General features: G+C 40.2%; 1 protein-coding gene and 1 non-coding gene across 38 annotated transcripts in view; both read right to left on the reverse strand.

Moving 5' to 3' along the window:
• Positions 1-6,597: 6,597 nt before the first annotated feature.
• Positions 6,598-27,257, reverse strand: part of dlg2 (discs, large homolog 2 (Drosophila)) — a 103,724-nt gene continuing 83,064 nt past the window's right edge. For 23 of the 37 annotated variants that reach the window (XM_047606472.1, XM_047606482.1, XM_047606481.1 and 20 more), the window contains 14 exons: positions 25,404-25,560; positions 22,740-22,842; positions 21,768-21,812; positions 19,694-19,808; positions 19,335-19,511; positions 17,712-17,787; positions 16,597-16,693; positions 14,905-14,955; positions 14,326-14,427; positions 12,509-12,532; positions 11,168-11,340; positions 10,796-10,905; positions 10,414-10,505; positions 6,598-9,839 (listed from right to left, as the gene is read on the reverse strand). In XM_047606472.1, coding sequence (XP_047462428.1) covers positions 9,733-9,839; positions 10,414-10,505; positions 10,796-10,905; positions 11,168-11,340; positions 12,509-12,532; positions 14,326-14,427; positions 14,905-14,955; positions 16,597-16,693; positions 17,712-17,787; positions 19,335-19,511; positions 19,694-19,808; positions 21,768-21,812; positions 22,740-22,842; positions 25,404-25,560 — 1,429 coding nt within the window. In that variant the 3' untranslated portion in view covers positions 6,598-9,732. Of the gene's footprint in view, positions 9,840-10,413; positions 10,506-10,795; positions 10,906-11,167; positions 11,341-12,508; positions 12,533-14,325; positions 14,428-14,904; positions 14,956-16,058; positions 16,105-16,596; positions 16,694-17,711; positions 17,788-19,334; positions 19,512-19,693; positions 19,809-21,767; positions 21,813-22,739; positions 22,843-25,403; positions 25,561-27,257 lie in introns of all 37 variants that reach the window. The other 14 variants (XM_047606502.1, XM_047606491.1, XM_047606492.1 and 11 more) reach the window with 7 other exon arrangements.
• Positions 25,233-25,305, reverse strand: trnak-uuu. Its single transcript has one exon. It is a non-coding gene; the product is annotated as a tRNA-Lys (tRNA).

Consider the following 27,257-nt stretch of genomic DNA (forward strand, 5'->3'; position numbering starts at 1 on the left):
GGCGGCTGCTACATGTCTACGTAACAGCCAATCGAGTGACAGATCCAAAAGTTTCCCAGCAGAATATCGCACTGTCACGAGATGGTCAGTGGTATTCACTTCTCCTGTTAGAGGTTTTAATGTTGTGGCTGATCGGTGTATATAGGTCATATATATATACAGTATATATACATACACTACCGGTCAAAAGTTTTAGAACAGCACGCAGTATCTGCTGGTATAGTTGGTCAGGGCTTCATCCTACAGCAAGATACTGCCCCAAAACTTTAGTCCAAGCTATACCAGAACTACCTCAGGCTAAAAACAAGATGGGAGGCTTGAAAACGTGGAGTCGACGGCCCAGTCTCTAGACTTCAACCACACGGAGCTGGTTTGCTACACATTTCTGGGAACTTCTGCACCAAAACTGGGAAGAACTGTGAGAAATATTTGGTTTCCATTTAGAAAGACAGAACGTCACAAGTGTGATCACATGTCAAATTATTTCATTTTCAGTTTTGCTGTCATTTCAGAGTAAAATGACACATTAAACATAAATGCATACATTTAAAAAATAGTAATAAGAAGAAGAAAGAAATGTTGTTGGGTTGGTTCTTAAACTTTTGACTGGTAGCGTATACGTACTAGCTTTCATTTTAGCTTTTTTGCTGCCAACTCCACCAGCAATGACTTATGACTATCAGTATAGTGACAGCCAGAGAACACAGTTGATAACATTACACAAATTCACCAACAGATGGCAAACAATACACAGGAATGTCTGAGGACAGACAGGAACTGACCAAGAAACATGAAGTTGAGAAGGAGGAAATGATGTAAAGGTCCATGAATCAGCTCTCTCGTGTATTTCCACGGTCGTGTCCTCTTGTTGATTTCAAAATAAGGAGCTTTAAATACCGCTCGAAGGTTTTTACTCTCAGCGGCGCCACCACTTCAAAGTCTCTCAGGAAGAAAAAAAAAATACAAACAAAAGAAACGATTGTATTCTTAGAAACGGTGCTATCCTTGCTCAATAACGCCACTTTCTCTAGTGAGGTTCTGTGGCGTGCCCGGAGGTTTAAAAGTGCAGCTGAACTCATCCACTCGTACATTTTCTTTTTTAACCAGTATCATCACAACAGATAGAAAGTCACGCAGGTGGAAATAGGCCTGATCATCTTTAACGTTTTAATGATGCACCAGATTCTTTTGCTCGGAGGAATACAAAGAAAAAGCAGTGGTAACATTAATGTACCGTACCATCCTTTTTGGCATTAATGAGCAGATAGTTCTAATCAAACTATCTGCATACATATGGGAAGCCAGCTGATGATTCCGGATGATCCACTGTTGCATCTTATAGCGTCATCACAAAGGCATGTGTGGATGTGACCCCATACCAATACAACAGTGTCACTCGCCCACGCCCTTCTGGCAGGTGGATCCTCTGTGGATCAAAGTTGTCTTTAAGTTCTTTCACGCTCTTTTAAACCACTCACATTTTTACATTTCAAACCATGACTACAAGATTCTCCGGTGGAAAAAAAAAACGCCCAGATTAAAGACTACCCAGTTAATCACCTCACACGCCCAAGGTGACCTCAGGTCGTGGAATCCCACGCCTGATCTAGCAAACAACAAGCAGAATAAACAAGGGTTTGTGTTGGCAGTGCAGTGTGTAGAGATCATTGTTCTTGATATCGATCTAAAGATGCCCTCCTCCTCTTCTTCTAACATCAAAATAACATCTTGCAAATAAATATAACTTTTTGTTTACCAATCTATTAGATTATATTAGGTTCCACTTTTCTGCCATTGCATATAATACAGGTGGATGCGCAACAAAATGCAGTTTTGCATTTTGCAAACGCACAAATATCAGCAACAGGTAATATCAATGATGATTGCTGTCTGAGGCGGGAGAGGGAGTTTAAGAGCATACGTACACAAATACAAAAGAGGTTTTAAAACCAATAAGGTGAGTTTATAAGACAGCAGACGGACAAATAAGAAACTCGGGGAGGCACTATGTGTGTTATCTCACAGTTCTGACGTCCTCAGCATTGACTGATACTGCGCAGTGGTGGGATAGTTATGTGTTTTTTGTTTTTATCTTGTTGTTATTGTCACAGCACAGGACGTGACGCAGCTCAGATTGCATCAAATCTAAAATATTATGACAGTGCGTATAATATAGAGGAGCTTATCGCCGCTATTTGATTACTCGGTGCCCCATGTCCACCCACAACCTGTCACTGAGGGACACACTTGGGCCGGAGATCCACAGAGAGCCGTCTGTGTGTCATTTGCAGTGGATGATTGAGACGTCAAAAACACAACATTTGGTAACTGAACCAACATCCAGAACTATTTCACAGGTACTTAAAATAGAGCGGACGACTGCTGCAGTTTCTATTTAATCTCATCTAATCTAATCTAATGCCACTTATTCATAGCTGTGTCAATATCAACAACAATAATAGAACATATATAAATACTGTCAGTCACAGGTGCCATAATCTGTATTTTCTTACATTGACCGAATTGTGTGTGTCATTATGCTCTAATTGGACTTTTCTGTAGACACATAAAGGTTATGGTCACATTTAGATTTACCGCCAGAACGGCCAGATGAAGAGAGCAAACACTTTTGTATAAAAAAATGTTATTTATTTTATTTTATTTTATTAATATATATTTTATTTAGAAATATTAATCAAGTAAAAGAACAAGAGTAATGTGACTTTTGGAATCCAGTTTTGATATTTGATATAACTCTGAAAATATTTTACGTTAAAAAAAAAAAAAAAAAAAAAGATCTGATGTACATTTTCCATGTTATTTCTTCTGTTGTCTTCGGTTGTAAAACCTTCTGGCAGCAGATCTTTCCAGCTGGTGACGATGTTGAAGCTTTGTGGAACATTAAATTGCACAAGAACTCAGTTGTGTAAGGTGGTCAGCTAAGTTTGATCCGTTATATTGACTTTTAAAATGGGACGACAGGGATGTTTTCATATTTAATCAACAACTCAGACTTTGATAGTTCGTTATTCGTTCAATGAATAGAATTAGTAGGATTATAAGGTGTGAACAAAAAGGTTCAAGTCAGAGACTGTAGACAGAGCTGCTAATTCTTCTGTGGTACATTTATGCCCTCTGGTGGACGGACAGTGCAGAGCATTTGATTTTAAGCTTGTGTGGTGTGGTGGTAGTTATCAAATGTGGACATTTTTTCACATGCTTTCTTTTTCCAGTATTTTATTGAAGGTGCCCGAGAATGGCAATGCTGGTAGAAACAAAAAATCATCTACCTCCAACAAGTCAAACTCCCTGAGATTGTTTGTTTTTTGAAAATGAAATTTGAATGAATTTGAATGAGAGGCATCCTCATACTGACGGGATTTTTAGCAAACACAGCACATTTAACCCAAGAGATATTACAGCATACTTGAAAACAATAAATTAACCATGTTAAGAAAAATTCTTCTCTTCTGGTCATTATGGATCTTGTAATTCCTAGCTTCTGTAGCTAGAGCTCTGTACACCATCACATCTGAAGGGAGTATTACCTGTGGCAGAACAAACAAATGAACAAAATACTTCCACTATTTTTTTTTTAGGCTTATGTGGCCAATTTTTCCTCTGCACTCTGAATGTTTAATGTTAACGTGTTAGGAAACCGCCCATCGGCACATGCTGATGTCCTCCTGACATCTAAAGTCGTGAAGCCACAGGACACCTGCTGGACCCCCGGCCCTTTGCATACACGCATGCAGGCAAATAGGTCAGCGAATGCCCCAGTCAGCATGGGGCTGCATTACATCCTGCAACACATCAATCACACATTGGCATATGGAAAAATTCCTGCTTGCAATATCATCTCTCCATCATCTCACAGCTCTGTATCCATTTGTAGTTATGGAGGGATGCGGTCTCCAAAGGGAGTGAGTGTGCAGCATAAAAGCACATGACAGTTAACGTCCGACAGGTGAGTTGTCACAAAACACAGAGTTTTACTCACAGCATGTATGGATGCCTACATTTGTAACTACACATAAAACAGAAGTTCTCTGAACATTAACGCAACTACTTAAGAATGGCAGCAGGTATACTAATAATAAAAACACATTTCATGGTTCCATAGGTTTTGTAGTGTGATTATTATAGATTCTCATCATTTGGGATGAATATTCCTCTGTGTGATGCTGTACACTAAGTAAAAGAGACAGTGGAAATAACTCATTATATTATAGACAAGATAAGAGAATTGTTTAATTTTTATTGGTGGCATAGTCAAATAGAGGAGACAGTTGATTAAGTATTCACTGACTTCTTTTCAATGTAGGATTCTTTAAAAAACAAAAAAACAAAACAGACATCTTCTGACGAAGACAAACCCATAGCTATCCACTGGGCATGCACTCAGTAAACACAGGTGCTGTCCTTTTACCCTAGAGGTGATGCCTTCAAAGACCCAGCTGTCAATCTCTTGAGGTTTGTAGACGATACTACGGTCATGGGACAACTCTGGATATCAACTACCTGGTGGTAGTCTGCACTATACCACAGTTGAACGTGCACAAGACTGTGGAGGAAATACATGATGATGTACTCTCTGTGACAACTGGAAAAGTATGATCGGCCGCAGGGGCTGATGAGCCAGTGGAGCACCTCAGTCGTCAAATCTGTTTCGTGTGCATCCATCACAACGTGGCTCTGAGAAGCAGACTGCAACAAACATGAGAATAACAGAAAAAAAGCCCCCCTGTCCACCTTTCAAAACCAGGAAGTATGAACTGTTTCGGAGAAATCAAAATCAAAATGAATGAAAAACAAATACGTAGATAGGGGAATTTAATTGTATAAGAGTGTGAACCCTTTTTATAATAGAGTATGTGACTGTTTGGCATCAAATTCTCATCGAGCTCATGTGAAATGGTGCACACTTTTTCACCTGGAGGGTCTCTCATAAACTCCCAATAAATAGCAGCGGGTCTGGTTTGTTTTGTTTTGTCTTGTTGACACTCAATGCTGAATTTAGAGCTACAGATGGTTTCCAAGGCAGTACATGTAATACAATGTCACACAACGAAGACCATCATCAATAACTGGAGAAAATGCGGCTCATCAGTGACATTATCAAGAGCAGGACATCCTTCCAAAATCAATCAGGTCAAGAGGCCGACAAAAACAAAAACAAGAGATCGACTAGCAAGTATAAGTGTGTGTGGCTGATCCCAGCATATGACAATTATCTCCTATCATCCAAACCCTGCTATACTCTGCATACAGAACATACCCAGTCTCCTGAAAACATGTGGAAAGATTTGTTATAACATGATGAGGCAAAGATGAGATATTCTAATTTGGAGCTGCTTCAGCATTGAAAGATCAACGCTTTGCAACGGCCCAGGCAGAGGATCGGTGCAGAGTGATGATTTGTACAAGACCTGCAGCCAGTAAACAGTGCTCTACAGACAAGATGTCCAAATGTCGTGATGTACTTTTGGTTATTTTTTAAATTTGGTTTAAGGCTTGGATGGTAAACATGTCTATCTATGCTCCCATTATTATAGCAAACGTATTTGCAAATGTGTATTTCGATCCACAAATACATTTGCAAATGCGAACATTGATTTATAAACATAGACAGATCAGTCATCTCTACATTAGACATGTTCTTACACGTGACTTTTGCTACACTCCTGCCGCGGAAGATCCACAAATGCGTGCAGCAATTTGCAAATGCGCATGGAGAATTGTGTGTCTCTGTAGCTATACACACCATACCACCAGGGGGCGCAAGCACCAATGACAGTGGCCACCGCTACTTGGGCTGGGTCAAATGCTCCAGGGTGAAACTGCCTTTAGCCGTCGTTTTCCAGGCTGCTCCTCCTCGGTCTGGGAGGCTGCAGAAGCGCTGCCCTCAGTGACATGCCCGTTTGAAAAGAGAAGGCAACATCTATTTGTAAGTCATGTCATTAAAGAAACTTTTAGTTGACAGGTGAAGATATTTCAGCTATTTGACAACCTCAGCTAATGCAGCTCCAATTTGCTCAAATTATTACTGCTAACGTTATTTTATCTAGTTTGTGTGCTGATATACAAGGCACCAGCCTTCTGTTGAGATTAAATCACACATTTACAGATCAATGTACGCGTTTACTGATCTGTCTATGTATTTATTTTACACATTTGTGGATCGAAAAAACATTTGCATATACTTTTGCTACAATAATGCCCCCATATCTAACTAAACATTTTTTGCTTCCTGTGCTAAGTTGACACATGGTTTGGACCATGTGTCACAAATCCGCTGCCACGGAGGAATGTGCACAGGAGGAATATCTGACAGATCCCAAACGTTTCAAAGAAGGGTTGGAAAATATTCCCAAATCAAAGGTGACCGACTTTTTTATCCAAACAGACTGAATGTTGTATCTCTCCAAATAAGTGTGCGCTCTTATGTGTCACATTGCCTTTCAGTGTCATTGTGTAGGATTTTAAAATAAAGGCACAAAAGTTCCCATAAGATTTATCTTTGTGTATCTTATGGTGAATAACAGAAGGTCAGAGGGTTTAAAAGAGGGTGGGCACATGCTAGAACACGGCGTGGAGTCTCTTACAACATGTTTTTATTCGGGTTTAAAATAGACACAGATTGAAGGATTCTAATCTGCAGATTGATCACGTCTCAAAACACAGCAGGTACCTCAGTGCCGTCTCTGCGCTGAAAGTTTGCGCATCCACAGGAAAGAGGACACAGTTGCGACATGCATCAGACATCCTTTTCATTTCCACACAAACAAACAAACAAATAAAAACAAGAACAACAAACAAAACAAAACAAAACCAAACGTATTGTCCACAATGAATTTGTGTTGTTGGAATGATCTGGTTGCTGCCTCACATTTTAAGATAGAAACAATATCCCGCTTTATTTAAATCTGCCACTACACGTCATCAACACCCTAAGTACGACAACACGTTCCTTAAGTTTTAGATTTTGCCGTTGTGAAGGAAGATTAAATAAAAACGTTCTCAAAGGACAAATATGCTTCCATGTCTGATAAAAAGTAAATTATATGATCTTAAGGCAAGTGGTGTCCAATCCATTATGGAAAATCTGCAAAATAATCTGAAACAAACATGGTGGCAAAAAAATAAACAGAAAATAAAATTTAAAGTTGATCCAGACATATTGGTGCTAAAAAATATTTGCCTCTCAGTCAACTTCAAATCGTAACCAGCTCATAATTAGGGGCGGGACAAATATTAGGTTGTGGCTGAGCATAAAAATAGCCTCTTCTAACTTCAGACTAGTTTTAGGAATGGTGTTCAAGTGCGTCTTAAACAGTAATCACTGGATTGGATTTACTTTAAAAGCTTTGCTCATTGCTATATTATTATTATTATTATTAATAAAGTGCCAAATGTCATTATACCAAAACAATGAATAAGTGCACTTATTCCCATTGATCAGAATAATACAGAGCAATCAATGTTACTACTATGTTTACTTGATATCACACTGGATAAAACATGCTACGTCAAATATTAGGAAGACCAGAATATATAAATGTCCCTCACAAAGTGCCGTCATGTGGAATCTAACAGTGGCTCTGCAGCTAAATGAAACAGAATGTAAGTTCATTTATTCTTTACAAAGCAAATGTCTACGTCAGCTACGTATACAGGATATATTTTATCATGCCGGCTCATCCTTTTCTACACCTGCCGCTAATAAAAATGAGAATTTTTCGGGTGGTCTAACTTTCTTAGCGCTAACTCTGGATTGTCCGTGCTATTCTGTTTGGTCTTCAGATTGAGTTTCTAAAGTTTTTCACAAAATCTGGCTCATGTTGGTTAAAATCCTACCATGTTAACTTAAAATTAAAAAAATGTCTGTTGATGTAGTCACTAAGGCTCTCTAATAGGCCACTGTGAAAGTTGGTGTTCTAGGCCGAGCTCCACAGTGCCTACCGCGAACATGTGTCACGAACCGAGTCACAACATTATGACCACCTTCCTAATACTGTGTAGTGGATGTGGATCCTCCTACATACTACTTACTTGATCAGTTTGGAATCTAGTGAATTTGGAGGCCAGGTCAACACCTGGTGCTATTTTTCACATTTTTTTTTAGTGTGCGTCTGTGTCATTGCTATGGGATCGGAGGCCCTCATCTGGTCTAGGTATCATGTCCAAAAGCTTCCCAGCAGAACATTGAATGGTCAAGGTTTATTTATTTCTCCTGTCAGTGGTCATAATGTTATGCCTGATCATTAATTCTTCCAGACAATTTAAGGACAGTTTCACACATTTTGAGATAGCAGAGCTAATAATGAGCTATAGATGGAAGTGATGTGTCAGATGTATTCAAAAGAAATCAAGGTAAAATCTTCCAACGTTTTACTGTTTCTAGAATATTTCCTCCTTGTTTCAGTATTTCTCAACAAAGAGTCGCTGAATGATAAAAATATGTACTGATTTCAACTGCAATGGGTCTCACCAAGCTGTAAATCAATGTCGTTGAACCTTTTGTATTAGGTACATTTTACTTCATCATCTGAACCAGTACCTCTCTGCTGTGTTCCAGAAAAATGTTAATATCTTCCATCTATAATTTTTCCCAATTTAATTTGATTTCAAGTCTTAGTATTGCAGTTTTACTATTTCTACATTTTTTTTTTATAAACCCTAAAACCCACATAAACCCTTACTCTTCACTGCCCCTATTATTAGTCCTAAAATATGATTTAAAATATTGCAGTTATACATGTAGTCACTACTCGACCACCCTCTCTAGTCCAAATGTGAACCTCAAACATCATTTTTCCGCAGCGTTCCCATCCATCTCAACACAGTCACAACACACTACATCACTCAAATGCCTTTAATCAAAGTTATATTTTCAATAATAAATAATTCTGTGCTTGTGTGCCCTTTATCAATTTAAGTAGCAAAATATAGTGTTACATTTCTGTTGCTTATATAGCCGCTCCCTCCCTTTACTTGTCAGTACAACAGCTGAATGAGTAATCTCCGCTTTTAAATAATAATAAAAAAACAACTTCAAAATCTTACAGTGAATAAAACATTTTTTTTTTTTTTCATAAATGTTCATTGTCGTATCAGAGAGAGAGAAAAAAATAATCTCATTCCAGGGAGAAATGACAAAGTAAACAAACACAAAGCAAAGCAGTGTTGGGGACGCACAGATACAAAAACCTGGACGAAACATTGGAGTCGATTTGATTATTCGCTAGGTGCAGTGTGAAGCGTGGGTGAGGGTGTTGCAGTCGAGTTCCTACTTTACTTCCTGTGCAGGCAAATCAAATGCATCTGGCACCGCGTGGGCCACCTTTCACCCCTTTTTCTGACTCCACACGGTACCGATATGGATACATGCCCCGCATTTATTTAGTTTTCAACACATTTTTCTGTTCCTTTTTTTGTTTTTGTTTTTTGTTTAAATAAATAATAAAAATAATAATAATAAAAAATAATACGCAAAGGGTTCATGTTTCCAGACTTGAAATGCCCTAGCATCATGTGGTGTACATTCAGGAACATTCATATTGAGTGAAAAAAATGAAGCAACGAAATAATAATAATAATAATAATAAAAAAAAAAAAAAAAAAGATATTCACAATAGGTATTTATCAAGACTATTCATCACCACACAGTTATATGTTACAGCTTATTACTAGTTCCTAGCAGTCCAGACTCCTTTCCAGGGTGATGAATTATTATAGTTTCTCCTTCGAGGGGATCCAGATATAGGGTCCTGAATGTTCCTCTATGACCTGTTTGCAGTGGTTATAAATGTCCTCTAAGGTGTCTCCTTGGACCAGCGCTGCAAAGCAAATGGAACTACGCATGAACTGTGGAACAAGACACATCATCTTATACAATCCCATACTGTAGGCAGCTTTTGACTTTGGAAGCCAACCTCCCGCCTGCCTTAAAGCTGCTTTCAAGCTTACGTGTAGTATTTAAAGAAGACTCAGTGGAACATCTCCCTCCAAGTTTCATATTAATTATTGTCCCTGGGATATAGGGAAGTTTCTAGTAAAACTGTATCTTCAAGAAAATTATAAAATCCACTATTATTAGACAAAAACCTGAAACTCAAGGGCTGTTACATAAGCTGATATTATGCAGAAATTCCATATTTCAATTTGAAATGGAAATGCATGCTAGAACCTTCACAAAATATCTTAAATATCTTCTCCACAAAGTAACAACACAAAAGTTGCTTGAACATTAACACAGTGTCTAACTGAGGCACAGAGAAGGTTCCTTGACAATCGTCCACATATTTATGGCGTCTGCACGAGGCTGTTTGTCTCACAACAGATGAGACACGACCTAAATACTGTATACAGTAGACATCTCCTTTGCACTTTGTGCCTTTATTAATATCATACCTGTAAAATATTCACCAAACTCCTGCTCCAGCTTCATCGTCCTGTCGAACGTCTTCCTGGCTTGTTCCTCCGTCAGTCTCTTATTCAGGTCCCTGCAACAGGGGGACAAGACAGGACGGGACCATTCACCCTTCAAACTCAAATTAAGATGATTTTTGACACTGATCCTAGCTCATAAATCAGCGCAACATGCAGCTTGTAACTTCCAGCACACATGCACTGAGAGAGGATTTTATGAAACAAGAGCAGTTGAATTTTAAAATGAATTTAAAGATACTGACAGATAGTGGCAAACTTATTAGTAATAATACAATACAAAAGTAATATTACAGGGAAACTTATGCTAGTAGTTATTTTAATCAAATACACCGTGAATACTTACATTAACGAATCAACAGACTTCGGTTTTATCAATATGGCAATTGGGTAAAGTTGTGCTACTTGTAGTCGTTTGATGGCGTTTCCTGACACATCCAGGATGCAGTGTTTACCCTGAGACAGAGGCATGTATTTAGAGGAGATGTACAGTGGAGAAACACTCTTCCTCTAATAACAAAGCAGCACCATGAAACATTTTTGATTTAGTTTTACAGCAGCGGGTACCAGCTCATATCTGTTCTTCTTTGCTTGGTACGGATATCAGAGCACGTGACACATGACAGACATGCCAAACACATGGACTAAACACTTTAACATTCCTCTTCCCTTTGGTGGAGCTAACATGCAGCTTTTACACACAGATTCGTGGTCTCACCCTCTCTGCGACATATTTGACTGACTGGACGCTTGTTCCATACAGGTTATCGTTGTACTGTCCTGCCTCAATGAACTTGTGCTCTTGGATGTCCTTTTCCATCTGCTCCCTGGACATGACGAAGTGGTAGTCTCTGCCGTCCACCTCGTAGTCCCTCTTCGGCCGAGTGGTATCTTTAGTGAAAGGAGGAGGGGAATAATCCTGTGGTTTGTTTGTAAGACGACCAGCAGACACTTCTTTCATTTATTTTTTAGTTGTCAATCAGTACGTTTACATGCACGTGAAAAAAAAAAGTATGTAAACACGTTACCCCCAATAAAATCTGATTAAGACACTGGGAATCAACTTTCTTGCATGTATATGCCTTAATCGGACTTTAACTGGACAATGTGGGTGTTCATGTTCCACAACCACTGCAATGGTGTATGACCCCGTAACAAAAACATCCAAGAAAAAACTGGTCGCAAAAGAAGAAGCCAGTAGAAGAACCACCTGAGGGATAGCGCCATCTTATCTGCACCATAAGTACAAAATTAAAAAAGCTGTACTAATATCCATCTAGTTGTTGTGAAGGTTCGACGCATTAAACTTTATTATATGACGCAATAGGTCAACTGGAAAGGGGGCCATATTAACTCGCAGAAAAGACTCATACCACCTAGTGTGGAGGAGGAGGACATGTTCCTGTCAGTTATTCAATTTTCTCCGTTGCATGTAAACTGGGAGGCCGCATTCAGAAAGTCAAACTTTATGCATGTAAACGCACTGACTGAACAACACAAATATTACCACAGCACATGATTGTCGTGTTAGTGATACGTTGTTGTGTGGGGAAGGCTATTTCACACTCCACTCAGATTCTAAAACAACTACGACACTCATTTACCTTTAAAGATATCCACGTATTTAGGTGCTTCGGAAATTTGCACATGCAAATGAGGGCATGAGGAAATGAGGAAGTACCGCCACGTGTCCTTTTCTGAAACCTTTGTGGACTACTGTCTTTTTATTAATTATGATAACATCTACATGTAAAGCATGTGAGGGAGGTAGATTCGCTACTCAAGTACGTGGTACGGAAACTCAAAGGTTCTTAGAAATCTGACGAACAAGAAATGCCTATGTTAAATAGGCGTTATGCAATGTGCTAGAATCAGATGTTTACAGATCACATATTTCCATGGATATCTTTAAAGAAATAAGTTGTCAGAAAAACCTCTACAAGGTAGGGGAGTGTTTCTAATACTAACAACACCTAACTCAGTGTACACAAATAGTATTGAAGGGAACAAAGCACTTCAAGACTGGTCAAAGAACCTGCTTATTGTCTTGTTGACTCACCTTGGTACCCAGAACTGTTAGCAGCTTTATGTGGTTTAAAGGGTAAATTGAAATAAAAGAGATGGGTGAATGAAAACATGCAAAATAAAAACTGATTTGGCTCATGAGGTAAACATACAATAAAGAGGAAGGACATACAACGAAAATGTAACTTAAGGTGCTGGTGGTTTCTCTGAGGCATCGTAGCACCTGAAGTGAGGAGGCCCATGAATCAGCACATGAACAGGGCTTAGAAAGGCACCGCAAACCACACCAGAGAGTCAGAGATGAGCGCAGAGTCCTTACCTCTACACACGGCTAACAGGGCACAAACAGCCTTCATCACTGTTCCTGATAATGTTTGGTATACTGTACCCTTGACCCACCTCAGGCTGAGTGAGTATGAATCCAGATTCAGGACCAGGAGTGACTATGAACCACCTCCCCTACAAGGACGGCTCCGCCCTGTATCTCATTCACCTCCCAGCAATTTACAGTGAGGACATCGGGACGTCATTTGGAAGGATTATATGAGACCCGTCACAGTTCAGTCGACCATCTCCCTCTTAGTATTTTTCCATTGTCACTCGGCCGCCATCCACTATCCCCTCATCAGTCAACTCACCTGTACACAAGAGGCTATGTGCCTGTAATCAGGCCAGCGTATTATTCACCAGTTCCACACTAACTCCTTTGCCAGACTGTTTTTTTTTGCCATGCATTAGTTTCCAGGTCTCTTTTGCTCAACTTCCTGGAACCTACCTTGTCCATCTCTGACTCACATGCTCCTTCTGCCTCTTGGTAGCCTATACAAGTCAAGAGTTCAGCCTTCAACCTCCAGGTCCGTTTTTGCCTATTTGCCTATATTTGAACTCCACATCTATTCTATCCCCCTTGTGCTTTGGTTGGGTTTGTACACCACCTGTTCCATGGCGCCATGATGGCAAAGAGAGGGAAGGTGATAAGTACTGACAGCGTGTATGAAAGTAAGACAGGAAAGCTGTCTAGCTACAAGTACCTGGCTAACACATGGGCCAATGGAAGCCATGATGAAGACACCTGGGGGGACAAACCCCGGCCAGATGATTCCAGAGGGTCCGAGTCCTACCAGTTAACAAGCTGTAACATCTATGAATACATTAATAAGACGTGATGAGATCCCCTGAAGATCCCCTGTGATGAGAGCAGGTTCCAGGCGGCGCTCTGTCACTGCAGCCAACACAAGAAACAGGTTGTGCAAAGACGCCCCTGAGATGGCCCAGTATCGAGGCAGGATGTAAGATTCAAGCTGGGAGAGCGCAGGTTGAGAGGCAAACCAAGAGCCTGACACAATGTACAAGAACTTCTGTGACAAGAATAGATCAGAAGTCCCTAAGTGCCAACGGGGCACACCATCAGAAGAGATTAGGAACAACAAAGACTCATCCTATGGGACTTCAAGTTCTGGCCTCATAAGCAGCTGCTGGCTAACCAACCAGACACAGCTGCTGTGACAAGGTGGTTGATGAGGAGCAGGAGAGGTAGTTGTGATAGATGAAACCCCAGTTTATAGTAACATCACAATGGAGGCACATAAAAGGGGGTAATGTAATATAGAAATTAAATACTCACAAAAACCTACATGTTGAATGAACCTAAATGTTGAATATAAACATATTTGTAGTTTATCTCACATCTGTTGAGGTTAAAGGGAGCTTTTTGTTTTTGATTGGATTGGATTGTAATGCGACATGGACACACTCATCATATTAAACATTGGTGATGTGACAGCTCAAACGCAGACAGTGATTTCGCACCAGTTCTTCGTTTTCATCGTGAATTTCTGGTGAACTACTTACGTGGCACACAAGATCCGAACTTGTCAGGGAACTCTGATATCAGGTCATCATTGATTCTGTCCTTCATTGGCCCGAGGATTATTACGGGTCTGGCATAATTAACTGCAAGGAAAAACAAAAAACAAAGTGGATATAATGCATCTGCAACACTGTGTAGATGGAGGTCATGACTTGTCTGCAGGGGAGCTCTAGCTTTTATGTGTCTACAGAGATACAGAGATGCCTTATACAACTCTACTCTATATGAACCTGGGTAACCCTCTGGGTAACAGTGTACATCTGGTAACAGCAACAGCAGCTCTTTTATGTGGTATAGACAGCAGTAGGCAAATTCTTCTTCACATTTTATAGAGTGTTGATTCATGAATCAAAGCACTGCTGAGTGAAGTGTTAAACGTTGCCTGAAATACGTGTTTGAAACATTTCTCTTCATGCATTTCTCCTTTGTTTATTGTCTTCTATTGTAGGCAGCAAACTATCTTTTGTGCACTGACATGAAAAGTGAAATATTTATGTGACGATTGATGAAACTGATATTTAGACAGTGTCTAAATGAGCAATACAATAGTAACAACTTACTTTCTTGCCGGATCACAGGCTCATATGAAAGAATCACTTCCTCTTGACTCCCTGATAGGACATAGAGTTAAAAGACATCAGTACATGTTATTGATATTTTTCATCTGTCAGAATGTAAACATAAAAGTTGCCTACTTCCTGGTAACATCAAGATGCATGTGTGCAGCTCATGCTAAATAAACGTGTCATTCAGTAAACGATGCATCAAATACCTGAACCTACTCATTTTACAACAGTCCAGTACATGTTATGCTCAAGAATCTCCCACTCCTCCTGTTTTCCAAATGAATGAAATTAGACCATCTGAAAACTTCGTACATTATGGCATACACCTTAATATGGGATTTAAAGATAGCTAGCATTAAAGAAAACCCGTACTTTTGACAGGTTTTATCCAAGTCGGTTAAGTGCATTTACTATGGTTCCAGAAAGGATGCTATTTATTCCCACAGCGAACACCACACACTCAACGTAACTTTCAGACGAACAGATGTAACTGTGACATGCTGCAAGACTGTATTTCAAACCGACAAGCTCACCAGCGAAGACAAAACATTTCAAATGTTTATGGCAGAGTCATGCAAGCATGCATCCACATGACAAGACACTGGTCAATAAGAGATGGGATCATTCAAATTTAAAATCTACTCAGCATGCCAGTGTAAGTGTGGGTGGATTTAGGACACACACGAAAAATAAAATCATTCTGGTGGTTCCTCACTGATACAAATGTGTAAACCTTGGAGGCGGCCTCCAGAGCCCGCGTCGAAAACAAAACATTTTATATCCTTTTGACTTATTTGAATTATTTTAACACTACCATTCCTTCTAGTCTGTTAATTATGAAGGTAGACAATGAGAAATTATTACACAACCTAGTTTTTATGATTATTTGTACATTTGTCACTTCTCGTAAGAAGCTATAAATATGAACCTTAGACCAAGGCCTACTCTCCAAAGACTGAATTAGGTCGACCTGCTTGTGACAGATGTTAACACTCACTGCAATTTAGGAAGCAAGAGGATTCTGACAACTGCAGCATGCATCAATGCAGGCAGGAATAAACATACAGTTCAGACTAGTAACGCGATGCAGACGTTTGTGGGGGGGTTGTGCGACACAGAGATGAGGAATCATTCCTAAACCAACTTACTGAAGGTCTTTGTCCCATACCCATCATCACCTATCCCCAGGATGTCCTATTGGCCGTCCAAAGAGAGCCGGAACAGAAGGAAGAGAGGAAGGAGGACAGCCGCAACGTAAGCAAAATTTTGAAGGCAGTGAAGGGAGCACTAGGCCGACAGATCTTCCCCTATCCAGACAGTGAGCAGCCAGCAGGGGGAGCCAAATCCAACACGAGAACAGCTACACTGGTTGAGATTGGAAGAATCTCTTAAGGGAAATGTGGTCACACAGTATCACCACATGAGGACATATCACGAGAAAATGAACTGATTTGGCTTCTCTCCTGCTGACTGATCAACCACTGAGGCAGGATAGTCCTGACTGTGATCCAGAAAGAGAAAGAAAACAAAGACACCACGAAACGAATCATAAGAGGAAGCGTTCGAGGCTTCTTCTACACTTCCTGCCTTCAGACAACTGCACCTGTGACCTCAGCCCTAGCGGCCTGACGTGTGACCTACACCGACTCTGCGTAGAAGTGGGAGTGCATCTGTGGGCTTACTTACGGTCTGAATCACTGCCATCCTGCTCACCATCTTTGTTCTTGTAGAATGGGAACTTTCGTGTAAAGATGAAACTCTTTTTACGTTTGTCATTGAATGACTGTGAAGGGAGAGAAAGCACGGGGCAAACAGGTATATCTGTCACGTTCATGCAGACAAATCAAGTGCTTGCAGCTGGTGGGACGTCAAGAAGTTCAAGCAGTCGTTTCTTCAAAACACAAAATAGCTAAAACCACAGAAACGGTAATAATGATCAGAGCAGATCTGTTTTTATAAGATCCTTACTGAAACCTTTCCCTATCTGTATTCCTGAAAAGTAATCAGCAGTTTGCTTTTTTTACACTGTTGATACTTTAGTAAGAACATCTTAAACACGAGATATGCTCACTGTCTAAACTGGTGGTGATTTTAGCGAGAGATACTATGAACACATGCAGGACTTAAACAGATGTTTCATCTCTTTCATTTGAGAGAAATACACAGGGCGCAGCACTTCTTGACGTGCCCCAGTTGCACAAGAAATGTTATGGAGATCATGCTATGAGAGAAGTAACACAACCAACAAAATGTTTAGTCATAGAAGGGGTTGTCATAAACGCACAAAAAAAAAAAGACACATGCAGTGAAAGAAAAGTCGGAACTCGATAAAGGACGACACTTCAAATAATGAATGTGCTGACACGTCATCATTTGAAGACGAATGCTGCTGCTGCTGCTGCATGAAGTTACTAAAAATATGGTTCAGACTTAGACTTTGGGGTGTATGACGTCTTTAATAGAAATGCAAATGGACAAATGTGAACAGACAACGGAATTGGCTGATGTGTTCTTTTGAATAAATAAAATCTACTTATCTAACTAGCCTTTGAAAAAGATTACGCATGGAAACTTTAAAACAGCACAACTAAAGAAGCAACATCTGTCAATGCAAAAGAAACATTTCCAGTGGATTTCAGGAAGCCTTACGGTCCCTGTGAAAGTCTAAAGATGAACGAGCATTTTTCTTGTTTTCTTGTCCACAGGAAGTTCACAGTTACATCTGAGGCATATGGTAATGACTCTTCAAATTAATGTGGCGACAGAAACCACCACTTTTCAGTTCTCATGAAGGCACTTACCCCTTTTGAATCAAAGGACCCAGGCCTGGCATTGAATTTCACGGTCTTTAAACGAGCACGCTCTTTCCTTTCAACCCTGCAAAGCAAAGAACATCAGTAACTAGATAAAAATCCATCAAGGTCCATGATGGTTTTGGCCATTGTGGGTTGAGGGTAACTTGCTCCCCTCTATCCATCACTGAGATCAGTTTGCTGTTGTCAGTGGTGACACTAGGTTCATGTTAAGATTGATTTGGATTCATTTTTTGCTCACAACATTTGAGGAATACAAGTGTGGACAAATGCATCGCATTTAGTAAAAGCTTTTTATTTCTAACCATCTACTCGACATCCAGGAAATGGAAATTCTGACGCCACACCCAAGCCTCATTTATAATTTATAACTTCCTTGTTCCCTAATTGTATTCTCCTGATGCATAATCACTGGGCGTAGTGTTTTTATCTGTGCTTCAACACACATTCTCTCAACCTTAAATATGGAAGCTCTACAAAACCTACGATCAAAATGTGCACCAATTAGGATCAGTGAAGCTTGTTCTGACAGTGGCCCGTCATAATTTATTCATTGTATACTGCAATAGCTGATTGTAGCATGTTTTGCTAATGACTTAGTCTGTGTTATTCATGTTAACAGGTGTAAATTAAATGCCATGAAACAAAAAATTGTTGTCAAACAATTCAGTTTTAATCAGATTAATCACAGGGCTGCTGTGGATTAATTTAGATTAATCACAATGATATTTAATTCAGTTTAATCTACATATGGAGATATATACTGTTTGTACATTATATATAAAGAAGGGAATATATCTACACTTAGTATGCAACAGTTTCAACAAAACCACTTGAAACAACATAACTTTTTGTCTCTTTTTAAACCAACATTTCTCCACATTAATGTGGGCCTCTTCCTCCTCTTTCCACAGCTACTAAGACAAACTAACTTGTTGACATTGTCCGAGACAAGAGCTGGACATATCTTATTTACAATGTTGCCTACAACTGAGAACAGTCTCTCACATGGAACAGTGGTTGCAGCAGTGGCCAGATATTTGCGAGCCAGCATTGCCAGCTTCTCTTTGTCTTGGTTTGTCTAGCTGGGAAACACATTAGCCAAAGTGGCAGCAGAATTGTGGACTAATGTATGTCTGGTGTTAATGTGGTATTTTAAGATGGATGTGGTTGGGTGAAAATAAAACTCGCTTCCTGCAGAGAGTGCCTAACACTTGATGTTAGTCGGCTGTTCTGTTTTTTTTTTTTGTACTCAAACATCCTATGGTGAGGCCCAACTTGCTGTTTCGTGTCTTCCGTCTTTATCCATTGGTTTTGCTGCTTGTCACTACCAGATCAGCTGCACATTTGCACATGCACAATAGTAACTCTACTTGGACAAACTGCCCAAAATACGTTGCCACAGACATTGAGAGTCATTCTGTAGATAGGTTAATTACATTAAAATTTTCAATCAGATTAATCACGATGATGGATTAATCCTGCGTTTTCCCAAACTGAACCTGTTTTGCTAATGCGTCAGGTTGACTGAAGGTCTTGTAGTGTAGTGTGATCTCATTGTTTGCTGCCAATATTTCTCCAGCATTGCTGACACTTTCTGAACATGCTTACCGTTTCTTGCTGGGGATGACGCCCATTTCATCACTGTCCCCATGGAGGGTAACCCGGCGTGCCTGCCACCATTCATCATCTGAGGCATTGATGACGTGGAGAATGTCCCCATACCTGAAGCTAAGGCCTTGGCTGGGCAGTCCGCTGTCCTTTGACTTCTCATAGTCAAACAACGCCCTGTTCAGTTCAAGAAGGCAGGGACAATAAATACCTTGTTCTTCAATGTCAGTCTTCTAGAGGTCTTTTCTAATTCAACAGAGAGAACTACAGCTACACCTGGTCAGTGTCTTTTTTAGAAAGAAATTTGGGGCTAGGAAAAAAAAAACCCAAAAGCTAGGAGAAAACCAAAACGGACCTACCTCACATACAACGATCTCTTCTGATTGGTTCGCAGAGATCCTGACCCAGAGCTCATGCTGTGGTTTATCATCTGTTCCCGCAGGTCATGGATTTTGGCCTCAAAACGCCCATACTCTGCAAGACAAATTTAAAAGGGATCAGGACTGACACACAGGTCTGCTTTCAGACTCCAGGAAATGAAGGGGAAAATGAGGTCAATCTAAAATTGGAAGTGTCCCCTGTTTGGTATATGAAAAAAAAAGTGTTTATTTGGATTCTAGATAATATCCACTAATCTTAATGCGAATTTGCACTCCAAATATAGTCTTATACCATGTAACTTTACCTTTTTTACATTTAGGTATACAGATAATAAGTAGATCAACAAGATTTGAGTGTTTCTTTAAACACACACCAGAAAAAATACTGTTTATGTTAAAATACTTTCATTTGCTTCCAACTTGTCACTAATACTCTGTAGTTGTTCAGCTAAAAACAAGGAGAAAACTTGTGTCAGTGTGTTACCCAGTGTCCCTCAGACATTTAGCAAAGCATCCCAAACTGACATACAGCCTTTTGATTTCAAATTGAAGGCAGAAGGAGGCAATAATAGAGCAGTTCTCAGCCCAAAGAGGTCGACCATCGCAATCTGTTGACCTGTAAGCATTTTCTTACAGTGCGACTGCTATGAGGATGAAAGAAGAAGAATTGCTAACTTGTGACATGCCTGGCTAATCTGTCATTTAAATAGGATCAACTTATTGAAAAGCCCTTTTCCTCAGCTTAGAAGTTACCACCACACCATTGTAATGTGTTTCTACACACCTTCCTCGTAAGCATACATGTTCCACTACTTTTAATAATAGAAATGTCAATGCTGTTTACTTAAGTCTATTAATTTTTTTGCTTTTTACACACTGCACCACTAAGTAGAGAGGGAAGAACCTCTCTGTCTTTCCTGTAGTTGCTAAAATTACAGCTTAGGTGCAAACGGATGCACCAAATTTATTTAAACCCGTGTTTTTTTTCTACCAGTGTGTGATTTCCTCGGAAACTCCCTTTTACGACGCAAAAAGAATATCAAACACATATAAATTAAGGCTGTCATAATGAACAGCGCAAATTCTTTGTAATGTCACCAACGCATGCACATTTTGTCACAAAGAACGTAGCCCGTCCCTCTAGTCTGGGAAATAAGGAAACCCTAGGTGCGTTAGTGACTCTGTGGAAAGCAAGCAGATTCTAAAGTGTGGTCATAGAAAGTAATATTACCCTAAAATGCTTTGTGGTTTGACAAAAATCCCAAAAGAAAAAGAAAGCAAGTTGAAGTGAGTTATGAATTGAACAGGGAGCTAAGATGCTGTAACTTTAAAAAATGTCTTCTAATCTGATCTGTACGCGATTAATCTGCACATTAACTATGAAAATCAAGAGATTAATTACGATTAATCTACTGTAGCTTAATCGCGATTAATCTACTAATAGTGCTAATATAAACATATAATATTTTTGAGAATATTGTGCTATTAGGACTTAGAAACAACAAATAGGGTGACTATAGATATTTGTTCTCACAGGCACACAAACTGAAACTGTATCTGGAGTATCTGCGCTGTTTTGATAATGGATAAAGGTAATTGATAACACTGTAATAGTCTTTGATTTCCTCGCCCTGTTGACGTGTTGATATCTATTGTTATGCCATGTTGGTTTAAATAATATTTAGTGCTGACACCAGCATCATTTTTTACTAGTATAAACAGCTACATGTGTAAAACCCTCCTTAAATCCCAGCGTACGTAAAAAGAGCACATCATTTCAAAAACAATTTCAAGGGAGAGGAAGAAGGGAAGAATGTTTGCAGGGTCGCTGGGAGTACAGGAACAAAAGGTTAAGTCAGAAGGGCTTGTGTGAGTGGAGGAATGAGAGTCAAAACGTGAGGAGAAGTGAATATCAGACGTGCTTCAGCAGGTCAAGCGCTTGGTGAGGAGGAAGGAACAGACTGTGATCACATTCACTCAGTGACTTGCACTTAGCAGAACACAGTGAATGATACTGAGTCTCACAGCAGTCACAGGTGCCAGCGGCACAAACCTGGTGCAGGAGAGGGGGCTCGTCGCGGTGAACATAGAGTAATTTCTGATGGGCAAGAAGAGAAAGCAGCCGTTAGTCCCAGAGGGGCTTAGACACTTGTAACATATCACCTCTGATGGGAACAACATGTTGGGTAAGTGCGACGGCAGCAGTCGTTGAATCTTTGTACTGAGTCATCTCCACAAATATGACTTCAGAGGGATTCAAGTAGAACTGGATGTCAAGTCTAATAGTTTTGATCTGTACCACGCTACAGAAACGTTACCCACGAGACATAAAATACAGCTTCTGATCTCTAAAATGTCTTTTGCTTGTTTTAAATTCTCATATATGCGAATGGAAGGCAGTCTAACCTGCACTACATCAAAGACGGTCTCCTGAGACGGTTGTCGCGACAAGTGTTGGCTGTAGTCTGACTGGAGTTTAATAAGGAAATAAGGGCAATATGTAAAGAAACCTTGTTTTGACTTTACAGAACGTTCATCACCGCTGAGGTAACGCAGAGTCACCATTTAATGATTTCCTACAAAAGCCCATTTCACAATAAAAAAGAACATAGAGCACGTATAAACTGAGGCTGTCAAAATTAACATGTTAGTTACTCATTTTTTTAATGCATGCACATCCTGTTATTATGAACGCAGTCTGCCCATCTTGTTTGGGAAATAAGAAGAAGTGCAGTAGCAACGCTGTGAAAAGCAAGCGGATTCTGAAGTGCTGTCATAGCAAAAAAAAAAAAAAAAAATGCTTTGTAATGTCACACATTTTGAGAGAAAACTAAGGAAGCCAGAGCACCCAGAAAACCCAGCAGGTGCAGGGAGACTATTCACAAACTATTCAGGGTTCACAGCGGGTTCGAATTCAGAACCTGAAGCCAGCTCAAATAGGGGAACCAGCAGCTTCTGACACGTACTTCACCACATGAAGAGAATTCTGGGTAACGCTTTTATGTAGCTATTGACGCTGACCCACCTTCTGGTCTGTACTGAGCAACGATGGTGACCACCTGTCCTGCTCCTTTCAGTGCTGCTGCTGCTTGTTCATGTGTGGCTCCTCGCAGGTCGGTGCCATTAACCTGAATGAAAAAAGAAAAAAAAACACGGTTAGGTTCTTACACTACAAAGAGTGGATGCAACATGGCTGTGACACTTAAGAAAGAATTCTCTGATTAACTTTGAGGATTTATGTCAATCTTATTAGTTTTATTGTTATCTACAGTTCTGCCATTTTTTTGTAAGAAACATTAAGACTTCTGCTTTAGAGGAACCCTCAAGAATAATGCCCTTTACTCTGCGGCTCCAAAAGGAGAAAGGAGATGAATACTGAGAAAAATGGGACTGTTACGTGCCACACAATGACTCTTATCTCTTACATTTTTCAAGTCAGAACACACTGTCTTATGTAATGTACCTGTACCATTTGATTTTGTATCATTTCTGCTGATACTGTGCAAGCCCTCATTTGCTTTGTATATGTTCAAAATAAATAAATAAATAAAAGAAAAAAATAATTCTCATGCTGAAACACATGTGCAGGGTAAATCATGTATCAAAACCGTCAACAATTTTTCTCTAAACCATTTTTTTCTAAAGATGCTATTGACATGAAATGCTCCCACCAGATGTTGATAACACCCCATGCAATCCACACGTGTGAAATGAAACAGCTTGTGAACATTTCATGTCAACAGCAACTTTAGATATATAGCCGCTGAGAAAAGTGGCGATGTGTTCAGTGCTTATTTACCAGCCGTATACTTTGTCACAGTATGACGAGAACTGATGCCAAAACCAGATCAACTACCACATAGCTGACACATTTCTCCCCCGGGGGCTGCTGTGCTATTAGGGTTAGTTTCAGGGCAACTGAGCAGCAGCAACGAAACGCCAACAGAGACGAAAATGGATATGAACATGAACACGACCGAATACGGCTGGTCAAAAAAACGGGGACAGATAGAAGGAAGTTATTGTTAGAATTCAAAAGTAGGTCACTAGTCACCTAACATCCAGGGAGTGCCATGTTGATTTAACAGTCTGCAAGTTAATGCAATAGAGTAATACCACAGTGAAAGGAGACAGTCATCATTCCCTTTCCTCGTGTCTCTTGTTCGCTCTTAGTGGGTCATTACTATTATCACCCCAGTGAAAGCTGGCACGGTTTGATTGGCCGGGCAGGTACAGTATTTGCTGGGCCAATTAAATCATGCAAGGTCAGGTGAAATGCGGTGATGGACGGGAGAGTGACAGCGAGACAAGTCATCTGGAGTTTAATTAGTTTACAACAAAATGGCTCTGAGTGGTTCCAGTGTCTAAAAATGGAAACATAAACACATGCCAATAAGAACAGGTTTATCAGATCACAAAAAAACAAACAAAAAGAAAACAAGGGCAGGTCCAAATCCCAGCAGGTAAATAAACAGATAAAATGTTTATGTTTCATTATAAGATAAAGGTGATGAATGCTGGTTGGAGAGGACCCATGGTAATGTCTAGGAGCACAGTTGTCTCCAGGATGGCTCTCTGAGGATGACTCCCAGCTGAGAGACACATACGCCGATTAGCCATAACATTATGACCACACAGACAGAAGAAGTGAAATAACACTGACCATCTAGTGACAAATCAATGTTCTGCTGGGAAACTTTTGGACCTGGCATTCCTTCATGTGGATGTTACTTAGACATATAGCACCCACCTAAACCAGACCAGCCCCCCACCCCATAGCAATGACACTCCTTGATGGCAGCAGTCCGACACATACGCAAAAACGGTTTAATTAAGAAAAAAAAAAACTTTTTCACGTGCCTCTTAATTTTACGTGCCTCTTAATTCACTAGATCCTCAACCCATAAGACCTAAAGACCCCCATGAACATCATTTTATTTCCAACACCACAGGACACCCTGAGAAGACACGCATCCATTCACTGATGGGACACAGCTGTCAGTGTAATTTAATGTAGAAATAACATGAACTGTTTCCTAACGCGTTCTGGAGAAATTTCTTTCAAAGAATAGGACGGACAGCCCAAAAAGCGTAATGCCTCTGGCCTCATTGTCGCCAGCAGACAGACATAATAAACTCGACCACAGCCCTCTGTAATAATCCTGCAGAAAAAAAGACCAGGTTCTTCGAGCATGGCCCTGAAAATGAATCTGGGCCAGTAGAACTATTAGCCTCTATTAATATGCTGGAAACACAGGCTTAACAAGAATAAACCATTTTAAGAGTAGATCCGTCCTCACAGAGAACCCTGGTGAAGGCCGCTGCCAACCTTCGTTTTGGTCTCATTTTAATAATAATTTGTACTGTAATGATCCCCAAGGGAACATTATGGATCCTGCTGTTTGACCCACTCATTCGTTAACACAGCACAGTGTGTACAGTTGAGGTGGTGGGCTGCAGGGGAGAGGTGAAACTGGGAACCTTGGACCTCTGGTCTTTCACAGCTTTAAAACGCTACCGCCCGAACAGGGACTCGAACCCTGGACCCTCAGATTAAAAGTCTGATGCTCTACCGACTGAGCCATCCGGGCTCTATTGATAAGCAAAATCTTATGATGAAACACGTGAAAAAAGAGGACTGACTGATAAACTCACTACCAAGGTCTCTTATGTAAATTATGGTACTCACCGATAAGATCTGGTCGCCTCGCCTCAGCTCTCCACTCAGGTCGGCGGGCCCTCCCGCCAGGATGAAGGAGACGAAGATGCCCTCGCCATCTTCGCCGCCCACGATGTTGAAGCCCAGGCCCGTGGTGCCTTTGTGAAGCACAACCTTCCTGGGTTCCCTGTAGAGACAGTTCAGATAGTACATCAGCTCGGGGGAGTCAGTGGGTCTCAGCATCTTTCGGCTCGGGCGGAGGACGGAGAGGTGGACAACAGTCGCAGGGTACGTCGGAAGCCTCACTGAAGCTTCGCTCAGGCAGAGTCTGCCGGAGCTCCACGGGGGGATGGTGCTCTACTTAGAATCACTTGTCCCCAATTCAGTTCTGACGGAAAAGGAACCTCGTCACATGTTTACGGGCACACACGTGCACATGCACGCATGCACACAAGCACAAACGCACACGCATATAATAGTATGTAGCATGTATTATTATTATTATCACAGTAGAAGTGTTTTCAATGAACAAAGCATCTCACATTATGTGAATGTTGACTTTGTTTAACATTGAGTTAGAGCTTCAGTGGACGCAGGGAGACAATGATAGGAGACAGATAGAACACATTATATCACAAGTCATTCCCCAAAACTAAACAACCTTCAAATCAAACTGTTTTGCATGTTGCATTTGACATTTTCTAGAGTATAATTAGACACACAACAATGCAGTACGTTGTTTTGTGAGGAACTCATTATATGTCCTGTGTGGTCCACCTACTGCCTTCAAACCATCACTCATCATCATTCACAAGCCTCCTCCTATTCATATTTTCTGGACGTAAAAGAAAAACTCAGTGGTGAAAGCACAGTCTCAGTTTCTGAAGTTGGAAACAAGACAAACTGCAACTGTCCAGGATTTAAACCAAAATCTAATAAAACATTTCTTCATTTCCGACATTCTTGCAGCATCCCTGAAACATCTGTGACTTCCCTGATCGTACAGCAATGTCCTTCCAGAGGACAGATAGAAGCAAAGAGAGAATCAGCTGAACAAAGTATTTTGCTTCATTCACGAGTGTTGCGATAACACGCGTCGTGACCATAGACCTGAAGAGTCCTGAACATGCAACAACTTTAAATTAAGTAACTGAAATCATTCCTGAAAATGTATTTATTGTGTTTTTCTTTCGTGTTTTATTTTGACCAAAGTCACATCCACCAACATGGAGGAGGTGGAGCTTATGACCTTTACTGCAGCCAAACACCAGGGGGAGCTCTACCTGATTTGGCTTCACTTTTGAGTTCCACCGTCCATCTTTATAGAGTCTAAGGCTGGGACAGACAGAGAGCAACAATCCCCCACAAACACAATGACAAATATGTGCCACCAAATATATAAGGACGTCATCTTACTCTAAATCAAACATGCTTCATTTGAACATGTATGTATGAACTCAGAAAGGTGGTTACGTGGACAAGCACAAAGGTCAGGCTTAAAGGGTTAGTAGTGCTATGGTTAGGCTGTCATCTAACAGTTATACAAAGTTATTTGTCACTTTATGGAAACATCTCCACAGCTGATAATGTAGGTTTAAATGTAAGAGTGTTGTAGGATAAATATTTTCCTGAATGAGCCATAATGGACAAAATAATAGAAAAAGATAAGGATTTTGACTCAGAAACCCATAGTTTCATTTCTTTATTTGTTAATTTTTGCAATTTAGATTTTTTAACATATTTATTTTGTTATTTAACGAGTAAATGTGAATGATAGAGCGTCTGCTTTCATGTTTTCTGCCGTACAGTGCTCCAACCGTGCAATTGTACCGATATTACATTACATCTGGGGTTTCCACAGCAACTGGTTGTTATTTTGGGCAG

This window comes from Mugil cephalus, chromosome 15 (assembly GCF_022458985.1).
Source record: "Mugil cephalus isolate CIBA_MC_2020 chromosome 15, CIBA_Mcephalus_1.1, whole genome shotgun sequence".
Classification (NCBI taxonomy): Eukaryota; Metazoa; Chordata; class Actinopteri; order Mugiliformes; family Mugilidae; genus Mugil; species Mugil cephalus.